This window comes from Capsella rubella, unplaced genomic scaffold (assembly GCF_000375325.1).
Source record: "Capsella rubella cultivar Monte Gargano unplaced genomic scaffold, Caprub1_0 scaffold_6, whole genome shotgun sequence".
NCBI classification, from domain to species: Eukaryota; Viridiplantae; Streptophyta; class Magnoliopsida; order Brassicales; family Brassicaceae; genus Capsella; species Capsella rubella.
The window spans coordinates 8,230,245-8,250,169 of NW_006238918.1; the positions used below are offsets into that span (position 1 = coordinate 8,230,245).

Here is a 19,925-nt window from a genome sequence, read left to right on the forward strand (position 1 = left end):
GCCGGTTTTCTACCAACATAATTGGGATACGGTTGGAGACTCGGTTGTCCGGTTTGTGCTACAGTTTTTTGAGACAGGCGTGTTACCCGCGGAGGCGAATGACGCACTTATCGTCTTGTTGCCAAAGGTTGGGAAACCAGAGAGGATTCATCAATTTCGGCCGGTGAGTTTGTGTAATGTACTGTTCAAGATCATTACAAAAATGATGGTTATGAGGATGAAGAGTGTGATTTCGAAGTTGATAGGACCGGCTCAATCGAGTTTCATTCCCGGGAGGCTAAGTATCGATAACATTGTAATAGTCCAGGAGGCTGTGCATTCCATGAGACGGAAGAAGGGCCGGAAAGGCTGGATGCTATTAAAATAGGATCTTGAGAAGGCATATGACCGCATTCGCTGGGATTTTCTCGAGGAGACGTTGGGGGCAGCAGGTTTCTCTCCTCAGTGGTCGCAGCGTATTATGGAATGTGTGAAGAATCCGGCCATGCGTTTACTTCTGAATGGGGAGAAGACGGAAGCGTTTACACCATCCAGAGGGCTAAGACAAGGAGATCCCCTCTCTCCTTACCTGTTTGTCTTGTGCCTGGAAAGACTATGTCACCTAATTGATCGGGCGGTTAGCAACGGGGAGTGGAAATCGATTAAGATTTCTCAGAGTGGACCGCGTTTATCGCATGTTTGCTTTGCAGATGATATCATTTTGTTTGCTGAAGCTTCGGTGGCACAAGTTCAAGTGATCAGAAGCATACTTGAGAATTTTTGTATGGCCTCGGGTCAAAAAGTTAGTTTGGAGAAGTCCAAAATCTTCTTCTCCTCTAATGTCAGCAGGGATATGGAGAGGTTGATTAGCGAAGCAAGTGGAATTGGGGCAACAAGAGAGCTGGGGAAGTATTTAGGGATGCCTATTTTGCAGAAGAGGATTAATAAGGAAACATTTGTGGAAGTTTTGGGAAGGGTCTCAACGCGGCTAGCTGGTTGGAAAGGCCGTATGCTGAGCTTGGCAGGGCGCATAACACTAACGAGATCAGTGTTGTCCTCAATACCGGTTCACACAATGAGTACTATCTTGCTACCCGCTGCGACTCTAGCTAGATTGGACAGATTGTCACGTGAATTTTTATGGGGGGACACGATGGAAAAACGGAAGATTCACTTGTTATCATGGGAAAAGGTGTGTAAACCGAAGCACGAAGGTGGGCTGGGCTTACGTATGGCTAGTCATATGAATAGAGCGCTGTTAGCTAAGGTGGGTTGGAGATTACTACACGACAAGGAGAGTCTTTGGGCAAGAGTCCTAAGGAGCAAATATAAGGTTGGTACGGTACATGACTCTTCTTGGCTTGTGCCCAAAGGAACTTGGTCATCCACTTGGAGAAGCGTGGGAGTGGGCTTGCGGGAGGTGGTAACACTTGGACTTGGGTGGGTACCAGGGAATGGTAGGTCAATACTTTTTTGGACGGATAGATGGCTGCTGGCGGAGCCGTTATGGTGTTGGGCTTGTACAGCGGTACCGGATGATGAACGGATAAAAAGCGTGGAGGAATATTGGATCCCTGGAGTTGGTTGGGACATGGAGAAACTCGACTTCTTTCTTCCCGAGGTTATAAGAAATCGACTTTATGCGGTGGTTATAAAGGGCATCCCGGGATTGGTTGATATTTTGTCATGGAAGGGGACCGAGAATGGAGTGTTCACGGTCAAGTCTGCGTATTCGTTGTTGACGGCTAAGAAGGAGCTGAAACCTTGTATGGCTCGTTTTTTTGATAGGGTTTGGCATGTAAGGGTGCCGGAAAGAGTGCGTGTTTTCCTTTGGCTCATTACCCATCGAGTGATCTTAACGGCTGTGGAAAGAAAGAGAAGACATATGGGGGAGTCGGATATATGCCAAGTGTGTGTGGGAGCAGCGGAGACGATCTTACATGTGGTAAGGGATTGCCCCGCCATGGCTGGTATTTGGAATCGGCTTGTGGCGAGTAGGGAGCGCCATGAATTCTTCCACAAGTCTCTGTTGGAGTGGCTTTATGATAATTTGGGGAAGCATTCCGGATCAAGAAGTGACAATTGGCCCACTTTATTTGCAACCTCGGTATGGTGGAGTTGGAAATGGCGATGCAATGATGTGTTTGGTGAGAGAGGCTTGTGTCGGGATCGACTAAAGTTCCTAAAAGACAAGGCGGCTGAAGTTTTAAGAGTACACGGCCAAGGGATTTACGACTTAGGTTCGACCGGGAGGGTTGAGAGGTTAATTTCTTGGGGTAAACCAACGGCGGGATGGGTTAAAGTCAATACAGATGGGGCTTCACAGGGGAACCCGGGGAGGGCAGCGGCCGGGGGTGTGATTCGAGACGAACTGGGAGAGTGGGTGATTGGTTTTTCGTTACATATTGGTGTGTGTGAGGCGCCCCTAGCAGAGTTATGGGGAGCGTACTACGGATTGGTACAAGCATGGGAGTGTGGTTTTCGGCGAGTGGTGTTGGAAATTGACTCCTTGTTGGTTGTGGGTTTTCTTAGGTCAGGGGTGAACGATGCTCATCCGCTGGCGTTCCTGGTACGTCTGTGCCATGGCTTTATTTCACGGGACTGGCTGGTCCGAGTTACTCACGTTTATAGGGAAGCTAATCGTCTAGCAGATGGGTTGGCCAACTATGCTTTTTCTTTACCGTTAGGATTTTTATCGTTTAATGTTTGTCCAGATGAGATTTATCCGCTTTTGTTGGGTGATATTAACGGGGCTACGGTTCCTAGACGTATTCGTTTGTAGTTTTTTTTGTTTAATAAATTATAGGGGACTAAGTCCCCTGTTTCCGACCAAAAAAGTGTACTGTTTTGTTTGTTCTTTTGACTTCCACACATATATTTGCATGTGTTTTTCGAATATATATATATATATATAATAAATAACAATTTTACATAATGATACACATAAAAAGAAGAGATAATATCCACATCCCGATCGATTCTATGGTCAAGATATATATGTTTTGTCTTTAGTAGGAAACAACGATATGTAACACCTAGCTAACCTCATTGGTGCCATATTTGGTGCGAGGAGTTTATGCAATGGAACGAGACGACAAAGCAAAACAACCAGTGTGGTTCCGTCTCATTAGCCACAGCCTTGGTGGGAGTGTTTTTCCAACTTCACTTTATATGAAACCCTAATAATTGACGCACCAGACGGCTCCATATACGGTGCTGTCTTCCAAAACGTGATCAATTTACCAGTATACTCCCAACTCGATTGTACGGTTGTAAGACCGTCCACATTGTTCACTACATATTAAACTTTTTTTTTCCTTTAAAAAAAAAAAATCATTTTTATGTGGAAACACACCTATATTTTGATGACCAATGAAGATAGTCTAATTATCTAAGCTAATATTAATATTGAAGCATTATATATTCGGCTGTCTCATGTGCCAGAGATTCTGCAACAACTAAAATCTCATACTTGACATAGTTAGTATTGTAAGTTTGTAACTTTGATCAACATCTTCTACTAATAGATAAATATAATAGTATTCTTTATTTCTTCCTGCAACTTAGAAATCACTTAAGCACACCACACATTTCCAAGAAAACATTATATCTGTGTATATATGTTTTCATCTACCAAACCCTTCTTTTTTCGTGATGACTGAATTAATTTGTCTACAAAAACTTTTTTTTTTGCTATTTGTGAGAATTTGTTTCACAATTAATAATATATGTATGTAGAAGATTTTCTTAAAATTCAAAATTATGATTCTTCTATCATTTTTTATTATTATTGTTTTGAATCATCACTTCTTAATAAAATCTTCTCTAACTATCTTTTTGGGTAAAGTCTCCCAACTATATTTGAAATTGAATTGGTTATATAATAAAATTTTGTTTTCTTAAATTTTTGCATTTTTCAAGATGGAGGGTCGTATGTGACTCCAATATTTACTAACACATCAATCTTGGATACTGGCGTGAGGAAGATTGGAGTATATATGACTATTTAAATTGGTTTGACACCATACTCAAAATTTTGTTTTAGGGTATGTATGACTATTTTAATTGGTTTGATGATCATGTACCTCTATTGATAAAGAAGGTTTGTTTTCCTTTATAGATGATTTGATAAATCGAAACAGTAGTACGCGGTCACAACGATTGATTTCACACGTCTAAGTACGTTTTTAATTGCTACTTTGTAGAAATTTTGTCTATTTCTAAATAAAGAAATATAGGTTGATACGTTCTTGCTCGTGTCAGTGTGCAATGGACAATTTCAAAGTCTCCGGATTCAAAAAGTCTTCTTATATTTAGCAATTGTATAAATAGGAAGAATGATGCTTATCAGTGTATAACTCATTAATTAGTTCATTTGTTGAACTCTTAAACTTAGAAAAACAAACAAACAGAAGAACTCTCTTTAGTTTGTTTTTCTCACAAGACACTTAAGCTTACTTCATCAGATTCGATTAAATTCGATTCTGATTGACTTGTTAGACGACCAAGGATATTAAAAGGTTATTTCTCTTTACTTTTCTTTTTACGATTCTTCACCATTTTACGTTAAATCAGTTTGATTACTAAATGGTAATGTAATATTTTAGATTATTGGAAAAGGAAGAAAATATGGGACGAGGCTTTATCAGAAAAAAAATGGAAGGAGGAGCGATGTCCTCAAATACAGATGATTTCAGCAATTTTGGCCCATTCCATCTTACATCTATTGATTGGTAACGTTTTAATTTTTGTTTAGTATTATATATACTTCCTTTTAAAATAAATTGATTGTAGAAAGTAAAACTATAGAACAGTTTTTATAATGTTATTTGATCGTAATGATAGACGATGGAATTTTTTATCAAAATTATATGGATTTGTGTGCCGTGCATGCATGAGTTACAATACAAAGCAAAAGCAAATCATGCTACTCACTTAGAGTTATCTATGCAGATTCTTCGTATGAATAATTAGTTTTTATTTGATTTTAATAGGACCAATTCGTACTACCGAACGTCAGTGGCATCAAGCTTGGTAAATGGAGTGTACACATTGGAAGGGGACAGACGAGAGAAACGGGTAGGCTCCGAATCACTAGCCAATCCTTGGTGGGAGTTTTTCAACTTCACTCTGATGGAAACCTTGATCGATGACGACGGTGCCATATACGGTGCGGTTTTCGAGTACAATCTCTACAGCCTTTACCAAAATACACCAAATGTGAAAGTTCCACATCATGTGATTGCCTTCCGCGGCACGGTTCTGAAAGGGAAAACTTGGAAGTCTGATATGAAACTTAACCTCAAAATCATGTTCAACAGCCTTCATCATGGTGGTAGGCCTGTTCATGCCATGCGAACGATCCGTAGTATGGTGGAGAAACACAGTGAATCAGCTATATGGCTTGCTGGACACTCTTTGGGAGCTGCCCTAGTTTTGCTTGCAGGAAAGAGCATGACAAGTGTTGGATTCCTCCTCGAAAGTTACATATTCAACCCACCCATCTCCACTATTCCTCTAGAGCAGCTTCCTGGGGGAGATAAGATTAGAGGCGCGTTTCAAATCGCCAAGAGTGTTGTCAAAGCTACTGTAGCCGTGGCCTTAGCCGATCACAAGGTAAACTAAAGTCATCTTTGTAAAATATTAAAATGTTTGCTCTTACAAGAAACTAAAATAACCTAGCCAAAATATCTAGTACAACTAGCTAGTGTGTAGTTGATTTTCTTACAAGAAACGATTTGTCTTAAAATTATTACAGTTTCAAGAAGACAATACAAAGACAGCATCATGGATACCTTATCTATATGTGAACCCAAAAGATCCAATATGTGCAGGATATATTAATTACTTCAAACACAAAACCTTCATGTCTAAGATCGGTGCAAGCAAAATCGAGAGAACCGGTGCTAGAAAATCAGTTAGATGTCTATTGGTCAGAGGAAAAGGAAAAACATCACATTCGGATTTGTCAACGGAACCTCTTCACCTTCTTCCATCAGCAGATATGACTGTAAACTATAACAAACCGACTAAGTCTACGACAGCTCATGAACTTCACCAATGGTGGGAGCGTGACTCGGCCATGAGGGAAAACTGGGAAAGCTGTTGCATTAGGCCTTACCATAAAGGCAAATTAGGACAGTTGAAGCAATTGACACTAGAAAAATGAATGAAACATTTGGTTTGGTTTGGTCACATTATAAGGTGTTGTTCCAAATCCTCTTTATCTACCCTTCTCCACTGCTAATTTTTATTTTCCATATCATGTTTTGCTCTCTGTTCCCATGTTTTATACCTTGTTCCCTTTACTTTAAATTGCTTCTTATAGTTTATGTTTCCATGTAATGTTTATCATAATGTTTTTGTTTGGGTAATGTAAACTGCTTTTCACAGAAATAATGTATAAATGAAAATAGTAATATTATAATCGTATGATTAATTAACTAAAACTATTCTATAATTACGAAAGTTATAAGTGATTATTATAACCATACTATGCTTAGTTTCAGGCCTCTCCTAAAAATACACACTTTCCAAAAGTATTACCAAACCTTGTGTTTTCCAAATATATCACAAGCACAAAAATTGATTTTCAAAAGTTCAGATATTTTTTTTATTTATTTAGGTTAACTGATATTTTGGGTAGGTTTTAGTGTTTAGAATTTTTGCTTTAATTTTGAAAGGTTTAGTTTTATGCTTTACTTTTATATAGTATAGATTCTGAAAGGAGTATTATTTTTAAAATATACATTTTAGTAGTATTTTAAAATGGTATTTTTGGAAGAAAAAAAAAACTTATTTAGTGATATTTATGAGGATTGTTTTATAAATTTTTATTGACAATCTCTAGTTGTTAATACACTTTTGCACGTTTCAATATCTAAGAGATGGTCCCATTAATCTCTTTAGATCCAAAAAATAAAAAAACAATAACCCACAAGTTAGAAGACGGGACATCTCTTCTGCACAAAACCTTTATAATTTTAGTTTCTGTCATCAGATTCATCTCTTCTGTTTAAAAACTCCTTCTGATAGATCCTTTCGATAATACAAACAGAAAAGGTATGTTTTTTCCTCTCTTAATGTTTTTCCATTTTCTAATTCCTTTTTAGCCTTACTACATCAATATTTTACCATTATTGTTTGGTCCTATATATTTTCTTGCATTCGTAATGATCAAGAACATGAACTGATGAATCAAGAACAATATTTTTTCAGGTAAAACACATGGAGGAAGAAGAAGAAGATGAGATTATGGTGAAACAGGGGATAATGGCTTCTCAAAGAGAGATCTTTAGCATTTCTGGTCCTATCCATTTAACTTCCATTGATTGGTAATTCTATTTTCTATTATTTCGTCTCTTTCATTAAAATCTCCAACCACATATAATCATCTTCTTCAACAACAAACTCATCATCACTAATCACATACTTATGCTAATTAATTCAACGGTGCAATTTAGCCAGAGTCAACTCTAAAAATTCTCTAATCGTTTCATTTTTTCCACAACAAGTTGTATTATAAAATATTACATTCAAACCAAATGAAAATACTCTTAAAGTCAACGTGTTGTGTTCTTTGACTTTGATAGGAATAATTCTTACCATAGAACCTCGGTCGCATCGTGTTTGGTACAAGCAGTGTACACATTGGAACGAGACAGACAACAAAACAGGATTGGTCTCAAGTCACAAGCCAATCACTGGTGGGAGTTTTTCAACTTCACTTTAGCCGAAACCCTAATCGACGACTCAGACGGATCCATATACGGCGCCGTTTTCGAATACAAACACTTCTTCTCTTACAATTACCATAACACCCTTCATTCGAAACCACCTCCTCGTCACGTGATCGCGTTCCGTGGCACGATCATGAAACGGCACTCTCGGTCACGTGACCTTAAGCTCGACCTACGCTGCGTACGCGACTGTCTCCAAGACAGCACTAGGTTCGTGCATGCGGTTCAGGTGATTCAGAGTGCGGTGGCTAAAACTGGTAATGCAGCTGTTTGGCTTGCCGGACATTCTCTTGGAGCCGCCGTGGCTTTGCTCGCCGGGAAGATTATGACTAGGTCTGGTTTCCCTCTTGAGAGTTATTTGTTCAATCCTCCGTTCTCGTCTATTCCGATTGAGAAGTTAGTGAAGAATGAGAAGCTTAAACATGGAGTTCGATTCGCCGGAAGTCTTGTCAAAGCGGGTGTAGCAATCGCCGTCAAGGGTCGCCACCATAATAAGGTAACGACGTAATACTCTCTCATCCCATTTAAGAATATTTGTCCTTTTAATAATTCTACAATGATTTTATTTTGTAAAATTAATTTTCAAGTAAGATTTTTAAACCATTTGTTTACCCATATTAAAAATTTTGGTATAATATCCATGGTACATTATAAATTCTTAATTACATAGATAAAATATGATGTATTTCGTAAAACAACAATTAAAAAATTATTTAATAGTGGATCTACAACAATCATATCAACTAAATTACAGTACAAATTACAAATGATGACAATTTTTTTTTTTGATAAATTTAAAATTGGTAGAAAATTTGAAAATAAATAATTAAATGAGGCGAAATAAAATTTCTGAACCATCATGTACTAAAATAAATTGAATGAGTGAATATCATTGAAAAATCCAAAAAAAAAGACACAACTATAATGAAATGGAAAGAGTATAATATAATGATTAGTAATTAGCATTAAGAAATTGTTTGTTCTACTTTGTCTTTGAGGTTACTGATTAGTATAATCTTTTTCTTCTTTTTTGCGTTAAAATTACTGATTATAATCTAACAGTAAATAATGTTGAATATTATTAACAGAGTCAAGAAGACGATTCGTTTATGAAGTTAGCAACATGGATACCATATTTGTATGTGAATCCGTCAGATCCAATATGCTCAGAGTACATTGGTTACTTCAAGCACAGAAACAAAATGTTTGACATAGGAGCCGGCAAAATCGAAAGAATCGCTACGAGGAACTCACTTAGGAGTCTGTTGTCAGGAGGAGGAGGAGGATCAGGAAGCTCGTCTTCAGATTCTTGTTCAGAGCCTCTTCATCTTTTACCATCTGCGTATATGACGATAAACACTAGCCAGTCGCCTAATTTCAAGAAATCTCATGGGATTCATCAATGGTGGGATCCTATGTTTAATGGTGAATATGTTTTGCATCAGTTTAATCAGTGACTTCTGCTTCTTTTCGTTGCTTCAAATGCTTTGAAAACTTTTCTATTCTTTTCATTTTTGTTTGTGTTTTTGTAATCTATGAAAGTTCGAATTTGCGTAGGAAGATAGAAGTATTATAGACTCAAACTTATATATATTTAGAGATAATTACACTTACACCTACTTCTGTGAAGTTGTCTTGCAAATAGACATACTTTCCACTCCAGCTATACTTTTCTTCTTTCTATAGGAAGAAGCTTAGATGTGTTAAGACAAAACTGTCCTCAAGTGAGTTTTAAAGTGGTGTAATGTTTTCATGTTTTTAATACATTGTGAACCATAAGATCATGAGTACTAACTGAAATCGGACGGTTGCTATTTTTAAATTAAAAAATAGTAACGAGATGGTTTTGACCTTCATATTAATTAAAAATCTAGGTTTTCTGTGGATAAAGAACCCCATATAAAAACAGTTTAGGGTTTATTGTTGTAGAGGTAGGCTTTTGTGGAGACGGATTTATGTAGATGTAGAGGTAGGCTTTAGTGGAGACGGATTTATGTTTCTTTTGTGAGTATTTTGTGGATTGGGTAAGTTTTTAATTTTTTTTCTTTGGTATTTGCAGGCTGAAATATCTGGGTTTTGTGTGGTAGTGTCTGGATAATGGGGGTTCTCAAGCGGTAACGCCGCCGAGTTCAAGGTAGACCAGATCTTCCTGTCAAGGATTGTCCCGTTATCGACGACGACAAGGCTATGTGAACTAGATGTTGAAGACGAGAATGGGTGCTCGCAAGAGCAATTGATTCAAGATGTGGCTGAGAATGAAGAAAAGGAGAAAGATGGAGTCTATGAAAGGAGTTGTTTGAAAGATATCCACATAGATACATATTTTAAGTTCATATCATTATCTACGGATTTATGTTCATCATATATAAATCCATGTGGATATGGAAAAATGTACGCAACTTCTAAGCTTTAATAATTGATAGATAACCTTGTTTAGAGAACCACGGCTGAGCTATCTACAATTAGCTATCAAAATGGATTGTTGTACTTTAGCGAGAAATGTTTTGGTGTAAGAATTTGTTTTGGGACATTAGTGCACGTTCATTAGTATAAACAATCCATGTGGACTTTGATTGTTGGAAACGTCATTGTACTATTCAAAATCAAAATGGTTTCGTTTTAACATCATACAGTTCTCGTTGTCAATCTTAATAGCTAAAACCATGCATACAATTGGAATAGCTGAAAATCTTAAATAACATCCAACAATTCTGCAGCTTCCAATATGCAGCTTCATCAGGAGGACCAGATGCGGCGGTTAACTAACATATAGCACCGTATACAAACAACTTCAGAAAACAATGAAGCAAAATTGGATTGTTTGTGTAGGATTTCATCGGGAAACAGTTAGCTGCGAACACAGATGACGATGAAAGCAAAAATATTAGATGTTCAAAGATGAAGACAAGTCATGTGGTTACAGAATTATGGATAGCTTTCATAGGTATCCACGTGGTTACAGACTAATAAAAATTTTGGTACCAGATATGTGGGCAGAAACTAACCTTGGGAGAGCGTAATAGCACACAAAAAGAAAGTCAACGGTCCCAGGGGAAGGGAGGATGAAGATGGAGCTTTTAATCTAACGACGGAAGGTACGAAAACAGTGACGAAGGTTGGGATTGGTTGGCTAGTGCTTCGACCGGTTGGAGGATAAAGTTTAGAGGGTGGATCTACGATTCCGACGGGCTAAAGAGGAATATTTTGTTTGTTAATGTTACGATGAGGTGGAGGGGGAATGTTTAGACAATGGGATGAAGATTTTGCCTAGGGTTTTAGCAATGAGAGATTGAGAATTAAGGATGGAATTAAAAAAATTTCAGTGAGGAATTGGGTTTTTTTTTCTTTTTGAAGTTAAGTTTTTTACTGAAATAATGAAAGTTATATTTGAGAGGAGAGAAGAGGAACGAGAGGAAGGAGAGGAAGAGAAGCAGTTATAGAATTCGAAGGATAGAATAGTCATTTTTTTTATAGAAAGTATACATGTAGCAAAAAGTGGGTCTAATAGTGAATAGTTTACTTTAAAGTAGGTCTGGATGCTAATATCCCATATATTTATGAGTTTGGATGCTCTGAACAAGTCTCAAAAATGATCACGAACGTTCCATAACATAAAAGACTTGAGATATTATATAGCAACCCAATCATCATATTCATTACTAAACCCCACTGTTTCCAAAAGTTAAGGATTAGTTCAAGGTATAATGACACTTATTTATTGTTACGGACGCTGGATATACACCTGTTGAACAATCACGAACATAGATTGGAGCAAAGGAGAGATAGAGATAGTTTCAGTTCCAAGCATGCTGATCGAGCCGGTTGTCCATAATGGTAGAGACAGTGTTTATAAACTCCTCTTCGGTTGTCACTGGGGACACTATGGCTTCTGCATCGTGTATGATTTGTTCAATCACAGATTCTTTCTCGAGTGTTTTTCTGCACATTATGCTTCCGATGGAAAAAGGTGTGAGACCCTTTGCAGAACCTTTCTTGAGAAGCATGGTTGAAATGCGGAGGACACGGGCGCATGAAGGCGGAATCTCCCAACCATGGAATCTCAGAAGTTCAATGTCTTGTTCAGAGTCCAAAGATTTGATGTATTCCAATGTTTCTGAAGAGTATGGCTCTTTTGCTTGAGGCCAGTATAGCCATTCAAATGTGCAATCCTCAAACTGCACAAGAACAAATAAGGTGTTTTTAGCCGAAATATTTTGCAGCTGGTTTAGTTTGAAAATTAGGAAACCGAACTGTGAATATCAATATTCTTGTTTGAAAAAGTAGAATTGTTTACCTTATTAGGAAAGCAATAACCGTGGTCGATTGGAGTAAGCACCATATGTCCTTCCAATCCGTTTCGGCTAACCAAAATATTTCCAGCATGACGATCTGCATTAGCCAGCCTTATGTCTAGAACCGATATCTTGTGAACCTGATCCACAGGGAATACTTTGTATCCCATATCTTCACAACTTCCCACATTGCTGACAAACATCTGCAGTGAACCGATCTTTGTGTTCTCGGAAGAGGAACTAAAACCATTGGGATGGTTGAAATCTTGGTGCAAGCATTTGACCATTGCTGTTGGCGGAACTCCAGCGAAACCAGTTTGGTCATGAGGAAAAGTTCGTGGTCCATTCATGGGATAGTCCAAAATGTAGGCTGCTACTTCTCTGATAGCTCCTTCACCAACCCGTGTGCCTTTCTTTAATCCCTCGCCGTCAACTGAAACACGCTGTCCGTGCGGATTGTTTACAGCCAGTGGTTCCTCGTCAATGGGCTTGAAGACTGAGACATACTTGTGTCCAGATGGATCTTGCATAAAATAAGCTCCGCCTGATCCATCAGATGATCGAATTGGGCCATTTCCCTTCTCCAAGCCTTCCAAAGTGGAGCTGATAAGCTCTTTGAGCGATAGAGGGAGTTGAATTGTAGGATTAACAATAACAGGATCCACGAAGAACTCTTTAGGCTTTGCTTGTGGAGATATGTTTCCTCTTCTACCATCCACATTGTGCTTGTGATTTACATCTTCAATAAACACCTCAAAATCTTTTCCAACTGGTGTTGCTCTAACTTCAACAGATTTTCTAATTAGCAAGTGAATCACATCCTCTCCCTTTTTACAGAGATCAGTGATGAGTCTCTGGTCATCTAGCTCCTCACCATCTAACGTGAGTTCATGATCCCTGGGGATTCCAAGCTCATTTTCCTTCAAAGCAATTTGCTGCTTCACATAACCAACATTTCTACTCCTCTCAACAACGAGCTCAAACTCCTTCCCAGCAGCAGTTCTTACAGAAATGGCCTGGAGATCTGAAATTCTAATAACCAGATGCAACAGCTTCCCATCAGCAAGACCATAATCTCGAACTTGAGAATCATTTTGAGATAGCTCTCTACAATCATACAACAGTTTATGCTTCTTCGCAAAAAACCCCTTGATACTCTGAATCCTTAGCTTCACAGATGCTATTGAATATGACTCCATGACCCGCTTCGGGATCACAGATCCAGCAATAGTAAGGAAAACTAGGATTGGATCGTCTAAGCTCAAACCAAACCGTCCAATAATACCTGGAAAGTTAACAAGTTCCTCCAGGGCTGGACTCAAAGCTACACTAGCAACTGACATTCCAACTGTACAATACTATTCTAAATCCTGAAGAACCGGATTCCTGGGAATGAAGAGAGCTCAACAGGAATAGGGTGAAATCCCAGGAATCAACCCTTATCTTTCTCCTGTGAGCTTTGAAATCACCAAGTTCCTGCACGGATCAGGAACTCTGGAACTGAAGGGCCTTCTAACTCACATCTTGCCAAGCAGTATTTGCCAAGTATTCATATGGAAATGAACACAATACGAAACAACTTAAGATTTAGGCTCTCATTCAAATTACGCCAGCTGAAACGTATCTCTTGGTTGCATCAATCGCAAAGAACCTGAATAAGAATAACAATCACATTGAATTAGACATGTAACAAAGATAACAAGATTATGCAAAGGAGATTTCATAACTCAATAAACGAATAGTTCAAGAACATCAATCACCATTTTCAAATTCTCCACAGAATATTACAGATGTTAAGTATACGGATCAAACACAAAAAGAATTTAGAAAGAAAACAAAAACACGAAAAAACGCAAACCTCTTTGAATGGATGATGGTTGATGAACATACCTCAAGTTTGATCTTAGGGAACTATATAAAACTATAAACCTTTCAGTTCTCATCTATAGATATAATTAGAAGTCTTCAAAATCTAAAATTAGCATAAAAGCATAACTAAACAACGGCCACAAATTAGTTTCAAGTCAACGTCTTAATCGGATTTTTATCATCTAAAACCCAAACAAAGCTGGCCTAAGTTTTTCAAACTTTATCCGATTACTAACCTTATTTTTAGGTTTCATAAAGGAATTAAAAAAAAATTGGATTTAAACACTTTTTAACAACCAGAGAAGGAGTGGATCAGTAAACACATCGATACACAAATATCTCAATCCAGAAACACTAAAGAGAAGTCTCAGATCATCATATACTTTTAACCGTTACAAATATCTCCATAATTCACATTTTCCGATCATCAAAACAGATAACAGGAATCACAAATGATCGGAGAAATTAACAGGTTCTACAGAGAGATCGAAAATTTCAAAAAAAAAAAAAAAAAAAAAAATTGCAATACCTAGGAATTGAAATCCGCGAAGCGATGGAAATCGACGGAGCGATTCTTCTCGGCGAAATCGGAAACTTGTGTTGGATAAAACTTACTCGCCAAGTTTTCCGAGAATTCGAAAACCCTATCTCGAATTATTAATTTTTCCCCGAGAAAGTTTTTGCGTTTCCCAGAAAAAAGAAAGAAGAAGAGGAGAGAGAGAGAAGGAGTAACAAGTCTTCTTTGAACAGCGGCGAAGTTTGAGGGGGTCTATTTATAGGGTTTGACCTGGCTGACTTTTGACTGTTTTATGCGATTATGAACGCCGTGAACTGCTCCCCACGGCAGATACCGTTTCCGTAACGGACGACGCAAAATGTTTATTTTCCGTTTCAGACGACTCTAGGGGCTCTTGCTTTTTGGTTTTTGCCTTTTTGGTTTAGTAGTTTACTTTTATTTTTCCAACATTCAAAGAGCAAATTAAATTCTGAAAAAAGAAAATTAGAAATAAAAATTTAAGAAAAAGTATCATACAAAAATGTATGAGTTGGGGACAATTATGCCATCTCCTATTAAAAAGATAAAGTAATTATTTCCAACTTTATTGAAAAGAACACAAAAATATATTTTAATTATGTGTAGAGATCTTGTAGAAAAAAAAAATCCTCCAATACTAAAACTCTCATTTGTATATGAAATAAAATAAATTGTAATAGTTCTCAAAACATAAATGTTCATCCTCAAAAATATCACAAGAAAACATTTAATATGTTTTTTTTTTGTTACAATACTTAATTTTTAATTTAGACTGTGAAATCATTTAAGAAACTGGAATTGATCCTTTTTTTGTATCTAGTTATCCAAATTTTATTTATTTACTATTCACATTAGTATTTAAACATTGTTTGTTGTTGCTCAAAAAAAAAAAAACCCTTGTTTGTTATCAATTTTGAAAACATAGTGTGAAAATTCTTACCGCACCATAAAATGTGTGTCACAAAATGCAGAGTTTTACCATTAAGGTCGAATCTTTTACCATTAAGTTAGACCAGTGGGCAATAGCTAGCCCTGAGAAAAAACCGCATCCGCAAATATCCATATCTGTATCCGTTTTTTTATCCAAAAAACCGATATATGGAAAAACGGATACGGATACAAATAGTAAATTATGGATATTTTGGATACATATATGGATAATACGGTTTTTAAAAATGGATAACGGATATCTGCTTCTTGTTTTTTATTTGAAAAACCCGGATATCCGGTATTTAGATACGGATATCCGGTATTTATATGTGGATTCGGTATTTAGATACGGATATCCGGTATTAAGATACATATATCCGGTATTTTGGTAACATATTTTCGGATATCCACGGATATTCATTTTTTCACGGATATCCGGATTTTTGGATACGGATATGGATTTTAAAATCACGGATAATAGGGATGTGGATACGGATTCAGATTTAAAAAAAAAAAAGCGGATATCCGCTCCGTTAACAGGGCTAGCAATAGCCAACGTGGCGTTTTTGGAGTCCGACAAAACTAACGGCGTTTTGGTGGGATTAGTTAATTGATACGAACCGGCCTTATAAACCGTCATCGGTTAATTTTACTTAATTTGGTTTCTGTGATCTGTACTGAACTACTGATGCCGTAGAAACGAATCATTGATTAGGAATGAGAGATAACACCATTTATTCATGTAATAAAGAAATAAAAAAGAATGTGAGAAAAAAAAAAATTAAGCAACAATGTTTGTGAAAGTACCTTCACAATCACAAGTTCTTATCTATAAACTCCCAAATCCTCTGTTCCATATATATCCGGTCCTTTTCCCTCCGTGGCATATGTCGTTCATCAGGAAATATCAACAACTCATACTTCTTACCCGCTTCGACAAGCGCGTTCACAAGCCTAGCCGTGTGTCTGAAATGCACATTCTCATCGATCATCCCGTGTACTAACATCAGCTTCTGCTTATCCGTTAGGTTCTCGACATGGTGCATTACCGAGCTTTTCAGGTATCGCTCCTCCTCCGTGGGAAGTCCCATGTATTTTTCGGTGTAGAATGAGTCATAGCCATCCCAAGATGTAACAGGAGCACCCGAGACTGCGCAGTTAAAGATCTCAGGGTATCGGGTCAAGAGTGTAGCTGAGAGGTACCCACCGTAACTCCAACCGTATACCCCAATGTGGTCCGGTTTAGCCAGGCCTTGGTCAATTAGCCATTTGGCTCCGGTGACTTGATCTTCTGCATCAACATATCCACATTTATGCTTGATCCCAGATTCAAATTTCAGCCCACGTCGTGCAGTTCCTCTGTTATCAAGCTGCAAATATCAGAGATTATAAATCAATTCTAAAGCCTCATCTTTGAGTGAACCTTATTCAACATCTTCCTGAGGGGCAAAAAAAAAAATAAGGAGAAGATACAGAAGTTTTAGAACCTTCCAAACTAAGATGCCTCTGCTTCTCAGGTACTGTGTCCTCATGTCGACTGTATTAATCCAAGAATCATAGACCAACTGAACGCTGGGACCTCCGTAAACGTAGATCATTGTTTTATATGGAGGAGGACCAAATTTCGAACTGTCGGGTTTGTAAACTGCGCCGTACAGCGTCGTCTTTCCGTCATTCGCTTGTATTTGAACAAAATCTGGAGGCTCGAGTTTAAGGCTTTTCAGTATTGGTATGGGAGATGTCTGCTCGTAAAGAATCTTGAGCACGGTTCCATCACTCAAAGAGCAAAGAGAAACCCGCGGAGGTGAATCAACTGAATCATGAATGTCAACAAAATTCTTCATCTGGTGATCGAGCACAACGATATGTTTTCCTTTCCCATGTGTAAGCCTCATGGGTTGATACCGAGATGCATCTCCAGCTTCCAGCTTTGTGCAGTAAAGATTAGTCTCAAGTGGTCCATCAAGGGTTCCTGTGAAATACACCAGACTCATCGGCTCATTTACACCTGCGATTTGCTCAACCATCCATTCACCGCTAGTAATAGCTCCAAGGCATGTCCCATCAGACTCATAAAGATACAAATGTCTGAAACCGGTCCTCTCGCTGGCCCAAATGAATCCTCCTGTACCTCTCAACAAAGGAACTGAGTCCAGAGAGGTAAAACAGTCATGTAAACTCACCCACGTGTCGGATTCTTCAGTCAGCAGTATGTTTCCTTGACCAGTCTTTATGTCAAACCTGATGATTTTCAGTCTACTCTGCGACCTATTCAGAACCTGCGCTGTGAGAACGTTCCCGGGCATCCAACTGACTCTACCAAGATACTCATTCTCTGTATTCGCTCTTCCTCCACAGACAAGATCCATCCAAGTCGTCTTCCCACCACCAGCTGAAGAAACTACCCCGAGACGAACAGTGGAATTTAGAGCTCCTGCAAAAGGATAAGCATGATCTTCTTGCGCCTCTAAACCAACTGAGCTTTTTCCCTGGTGCATTATTCTGAACAAAGGAATCTCTGAGGAGTCGACTTCTGTATAGGCGATAAACTTGCTATCTAAAGACCACCAATACCCATTCCTCCTATCCATCTCCTCCTGGGTTAGGAAAAGTTTCAAGAAAAAGTTTAAGAGAACGCTCAATCTGTAGCATAACTGTGGATTTCTTCTGGAATACGAGCAAAATGGACAGTTTTCAGAGAAATTTTACTCACCTGAGCTATGTATTCAGCAAGACCATGAGTCTGCAGCAACAAAAGAAATCCCAGTTATTCTCCCGCGAGAATGCTAATAAGACCACAATAACAGCCATGAACCAAAGATTTACTTACCAGAGTACTTCCATTGGCACCGTTTGTTAGCTGTTGTGTCTGGTTTTTTAACAAATTGAAGACATGCAACTCGGAGTCTCTTACATATGCAAGAAATAAGCCATTAGGAGATAGACGAGGATCGATGATTGGAGATTTCGGAGAACTTGGAACTATAAGCTCCGGATTTGGTGATGAAGAAAGATCCTTCATATACACCTAACCATTGTTACAAAACAAAAAAAGTAAACTAAACTGAATTAGAGTACCTCAATATTAACGAATGTTACTAATACACTAATGCAGCTGATAGAAAAGATTCAGACATTATGAAGATCAGGAACAAATCCTCTAGCTTATCTTGGAATCAATGACAAAACGGTAACTAAGAGCCCAACATATTACTGAGATTTGTTGAAAAGATTTCCACTCTCCCAAAACCGAAAGCCCCAACTAACCACTAGGTCAAAGACCTGTAATATGTTCTCCATCCCACCTATTATACTTTCCATCACGTTCTATTGCCTATCCGAAGCTAGCTAAATCCATCTCTTTCAGTTCAAATTCATATGAACTCTCTAAAAAAGGACACAATTTCAATAAACTCATCCTAATGAGAACAAACGTAGGACTGATTATAGAAGCAAGGGAATAACAGAACAAACCCCGGCAGGTAAAGGAACCACAATGAATCTCATCTTTAAGTTAGTCTTGACCCATTCATACCGGGTTACTCCTAATCCACGCTCCCGCGACCTCTCCCTTCTTAGCTTCTCTTCCGGTGAAATGTTGCTCTCATCAACTCCACCATCAGGAGGACTAAAAACCAAACTAGATTCACCTTTATTCACATCAAAGGCATACACCCTCCTATTCAAATTCTCTTCAGGGCTAAACAAGTAAGTGATCAAAGAGTCATCAGGACTAAAGCTGACTGCAGTTGGGGCTACATAACCAGGTAAAGGCGTCTGAACAATATCTTCAACCGCGAAAGGAACGTCCTTTTCAGTCATATCCGCCATAAAGTGAGATCTTCTGATTCTCAAAAGGTATTTGATTCGTTTAAACGCCGTGACGCATGAGATCTACTGTCAACAATCTGCAAAATAAGCATGGAAAAAAAAACAAAATCTTTATCAGGAACATGAAGAGATAGAGAGATTTCAAAACTCAAAGCATCAAGCTTTCTTAATCACATAACAACATTTGACAATGTATTACCAAAACCCTTTAAATGAGTGCAATACATCTTGATACATACTCAAAAAAGGAGTCAACTTTATATGATGGTTCTGTAAATCAAAGCAAAATTAACAAAGAGTCAACTCTATCTTGAATTTGACATCAATGGGTCTACAATGAATTTATCAACACCAACAATCAAATACATGCGTCATGAACGGAAATCGTAATCTTCGATTGACATTAGATAAGTGAAACTGAAGGATTGACCCAAAATAAGAATGTGAAAGGTGAAAAAGGAAGAAGGTGATTAGAGTTGAAGTGGGTGGGCTTACATTGGGAATGGAGCTGGATGATCAGAGAGATTGGGAGAGATGAGCTGAGAGCTGATAAGGATAAAACTTACACAAATCGATAGGAACTGATTCAGCTATCTTGGTTGGTTTGTGATAGAGATGAATTTTATTTTCAGGTGAGGAATGACTCACAAATTCAGCAAGGTTCGGGGTTTTATTTAATTTTTTTGAGGTATTATTCAATTAATTAAATGTATTATTTATGAATCCAAATAAATACAGTTTGGGTATTAG

The 19,925-nt window shown here is 38.0% G+C and overlaps 4 protein-coding genes across 4 annotated transcripts; 2 read left to right on the forward strand and 2 right to left on the reverse strand.

The window, feature by feature from the left end:
• Nucleotides 1-4,608: 4,608 nt before the first annotated feature.
• LOC17883956 (GDSL esterase/lipase At4g10955) lies at nucleotides 4,609-6,148 on the forward strand. Its single transcript, XM_006287887.1, has 3 exons — nucleotides 4,609-4,712; nucleotides 4,974-5,595; nucleotides 5,738-6,148. Exons 1-3 carry the CDS (start codon nucleotides 4,609-4,611, stop codon nucleotides 6,146-6,148), a joined length of 1,137 nt encoding a protein of 378 aa, XP_006287949.1.
• A 1,070-nt stretch (nucleotides 6,149-7,218) lies between these two features.
• Nucleotides 7,219-9,296, forward strand: LOC17883114 (GDSL esterase/lipase At4g10955). The gene is made up of 3 exons (XM_006289901.2): nucleotides 7,219-7,313; nucleotides 7,572-8,214; nucleotides 8,807-9,296. Exons 1-3 carry the CDS (start codon nucleotides 7,234-7,236, stop codon nucleotides 9,173-9,175), a joined length of 1,092 nt encoding a protein of 363 aa, XP_006289963.2. The 5' UTR covers nucleotides 7,219-7,233; the 3' UTR covers nucleotides 9,176-9,296.
• Nucleotides 9,297-11,299: 2,003 nt separating this feature from the next.
• On the reverse strand, nucleotides 11,300-14,642 carry LOC17882269 (phosphatidylinositol 4-kinase gamma 3). Its single transcript, XM_006289174.2, has 3 exons — nucleotides 14,409-14,642; nucleotides 12,013-13,661; nucleotides 11,300-11,893 (listed from the first exon to the last, which is right to left on the reverse strand). Exons 2-3 carry the CDS (start codon nucleotides 13,351-13,353, stop codon nucleotides 11,513-11,515), a joined length of 1,722 nt encoding a protein of 573 aa, XP_006289236.1. The 5' UTR covers nucleotides 13,354-13,661; nucleotides 14,409-14,642; the 3' UTR covers nucleotides 11,300-11,512.
• A 1,391-nt stretch (nucleotides 14,643-16,033) lies between these two features.
• Nucleotides 16,034-19,805, reverse strand: LOC17882232 (dipeptidyl aminopeptidase 4). Its single transcript, XM_006287063.2, has 6 exons — nucleotides 19,671-19,805; nucleotides 18,819-19,252; nucleotides 18,175-18,372; nucleotides 18,058-18,087; nucleotides 16,832-17,941; nucleotides 16,034-16,714 (listed from the first exon to the last, which is right to left on the reverse strand). The coding sequence occupies exons 2-6, from the start codon at nucleotides 19,173-19,175 to the stop codon at nucleotides 16,160-16,162; spliced, it is 2,250 nt and encodes a 749-aa protein (XP_006287125.1). The 5' UTR covers nucleotides 19,176-19,252; nucleotides 19,671-19,805; the 3' UTR covers nucleotides 16,034-16,159.
• Nucleotides 19,806-19,925: the final 120 nt, after the last annotated feature.

What these genes read in the sequence shown, in the direction of transcription:
- LOC17883956 (XM_006287887.1), top strand. Translation starts at nt 4,609, where the DNA reads ATGGGACGAGGCTTTATCAGAAAAAAAATGGAAGGAGGAGCGATGTCC. An exon ending in CATCTTACATCTATTGATTG is followed by an intron (nt 4,713 to 4,973) that starts GTAACGTTTTAA and finishes TGATTTTAATAG; the next exon opens with GACCAATTCGTACTACCGAA. An exon ending in TGGCCTTAGCCGATCACAAG is followed by an intron (nt 5,596 to 5,737) that starts GTAAACTAAAGT and finishes AAATTATTACAG; the next exon opens with TTTCAAGAAGACAATACAAA.
- LOC17883114 (XM_006289901.2), top strand. Translation starts at nt 7,234, where the DNA reads ATGGTGAAACAGGGGATAATGGCTTCTCAAAGAGAGATCTTTAGCATT. An exon ending in CATTTAACTTCCATTGATTG is followed by an intron (nt 7,314 to 7,571) that starts GTAATTCTATTT and finishes TGACTTTGATAG; the next exon opens with GAATAATTCTTACCATAGAA. An exon ending in AGGGTCGCCACCATAATAAG is followed by an intron (nt 8,215 to 8,806) that starts GTAACGACGTAA and finishes TATTATTAACAG; the next exon opens with AGTCAAGAAGACGATTCGTT.
- LOC17882269 (XM_006289174.2), bottom strand. Translation starts at nt 13,353, where the DNA reads ATGTCAGTTGCTAGTGTAGCTTTGAGTCCAGCCCTGGAGGAACTTGTT. An exon ending in GTTATTGCTTTCCTAATAAG is followed by an intron (nt 11,894 to 12,012) that starts GTAAACAATTCT and finishes GTTCTTGTGCAG; the next exon opens with TTTGAGGATTGCACATTTGA.
- LOC17882232 (XM_006287063.2), bottom strand. Translation starts at nt 19,175, where the DNA reads ATGGCGGATATGACTGAAAAGGACGTTCCTTTCGCGGTTGAAGATATT. An exon ending in GTGCCAATGGAAGTACTCTG is followed by an intron (nt 18,088 to 18,174) that starts GTAAGTAAATCT and finishes TTGTTGCTGCAG; the next exon opens with ACTCATGGTCTTGCTGAATA. An exon ending in GAGGCATCTTAGTTTGGAAG is followed by an intron (nt 16,715 to 16,831) that starts GTTCTAAAACTT and finishes TGATATTTGCAG; the next exon opens with CTTGATAACAGAGGAACTGC.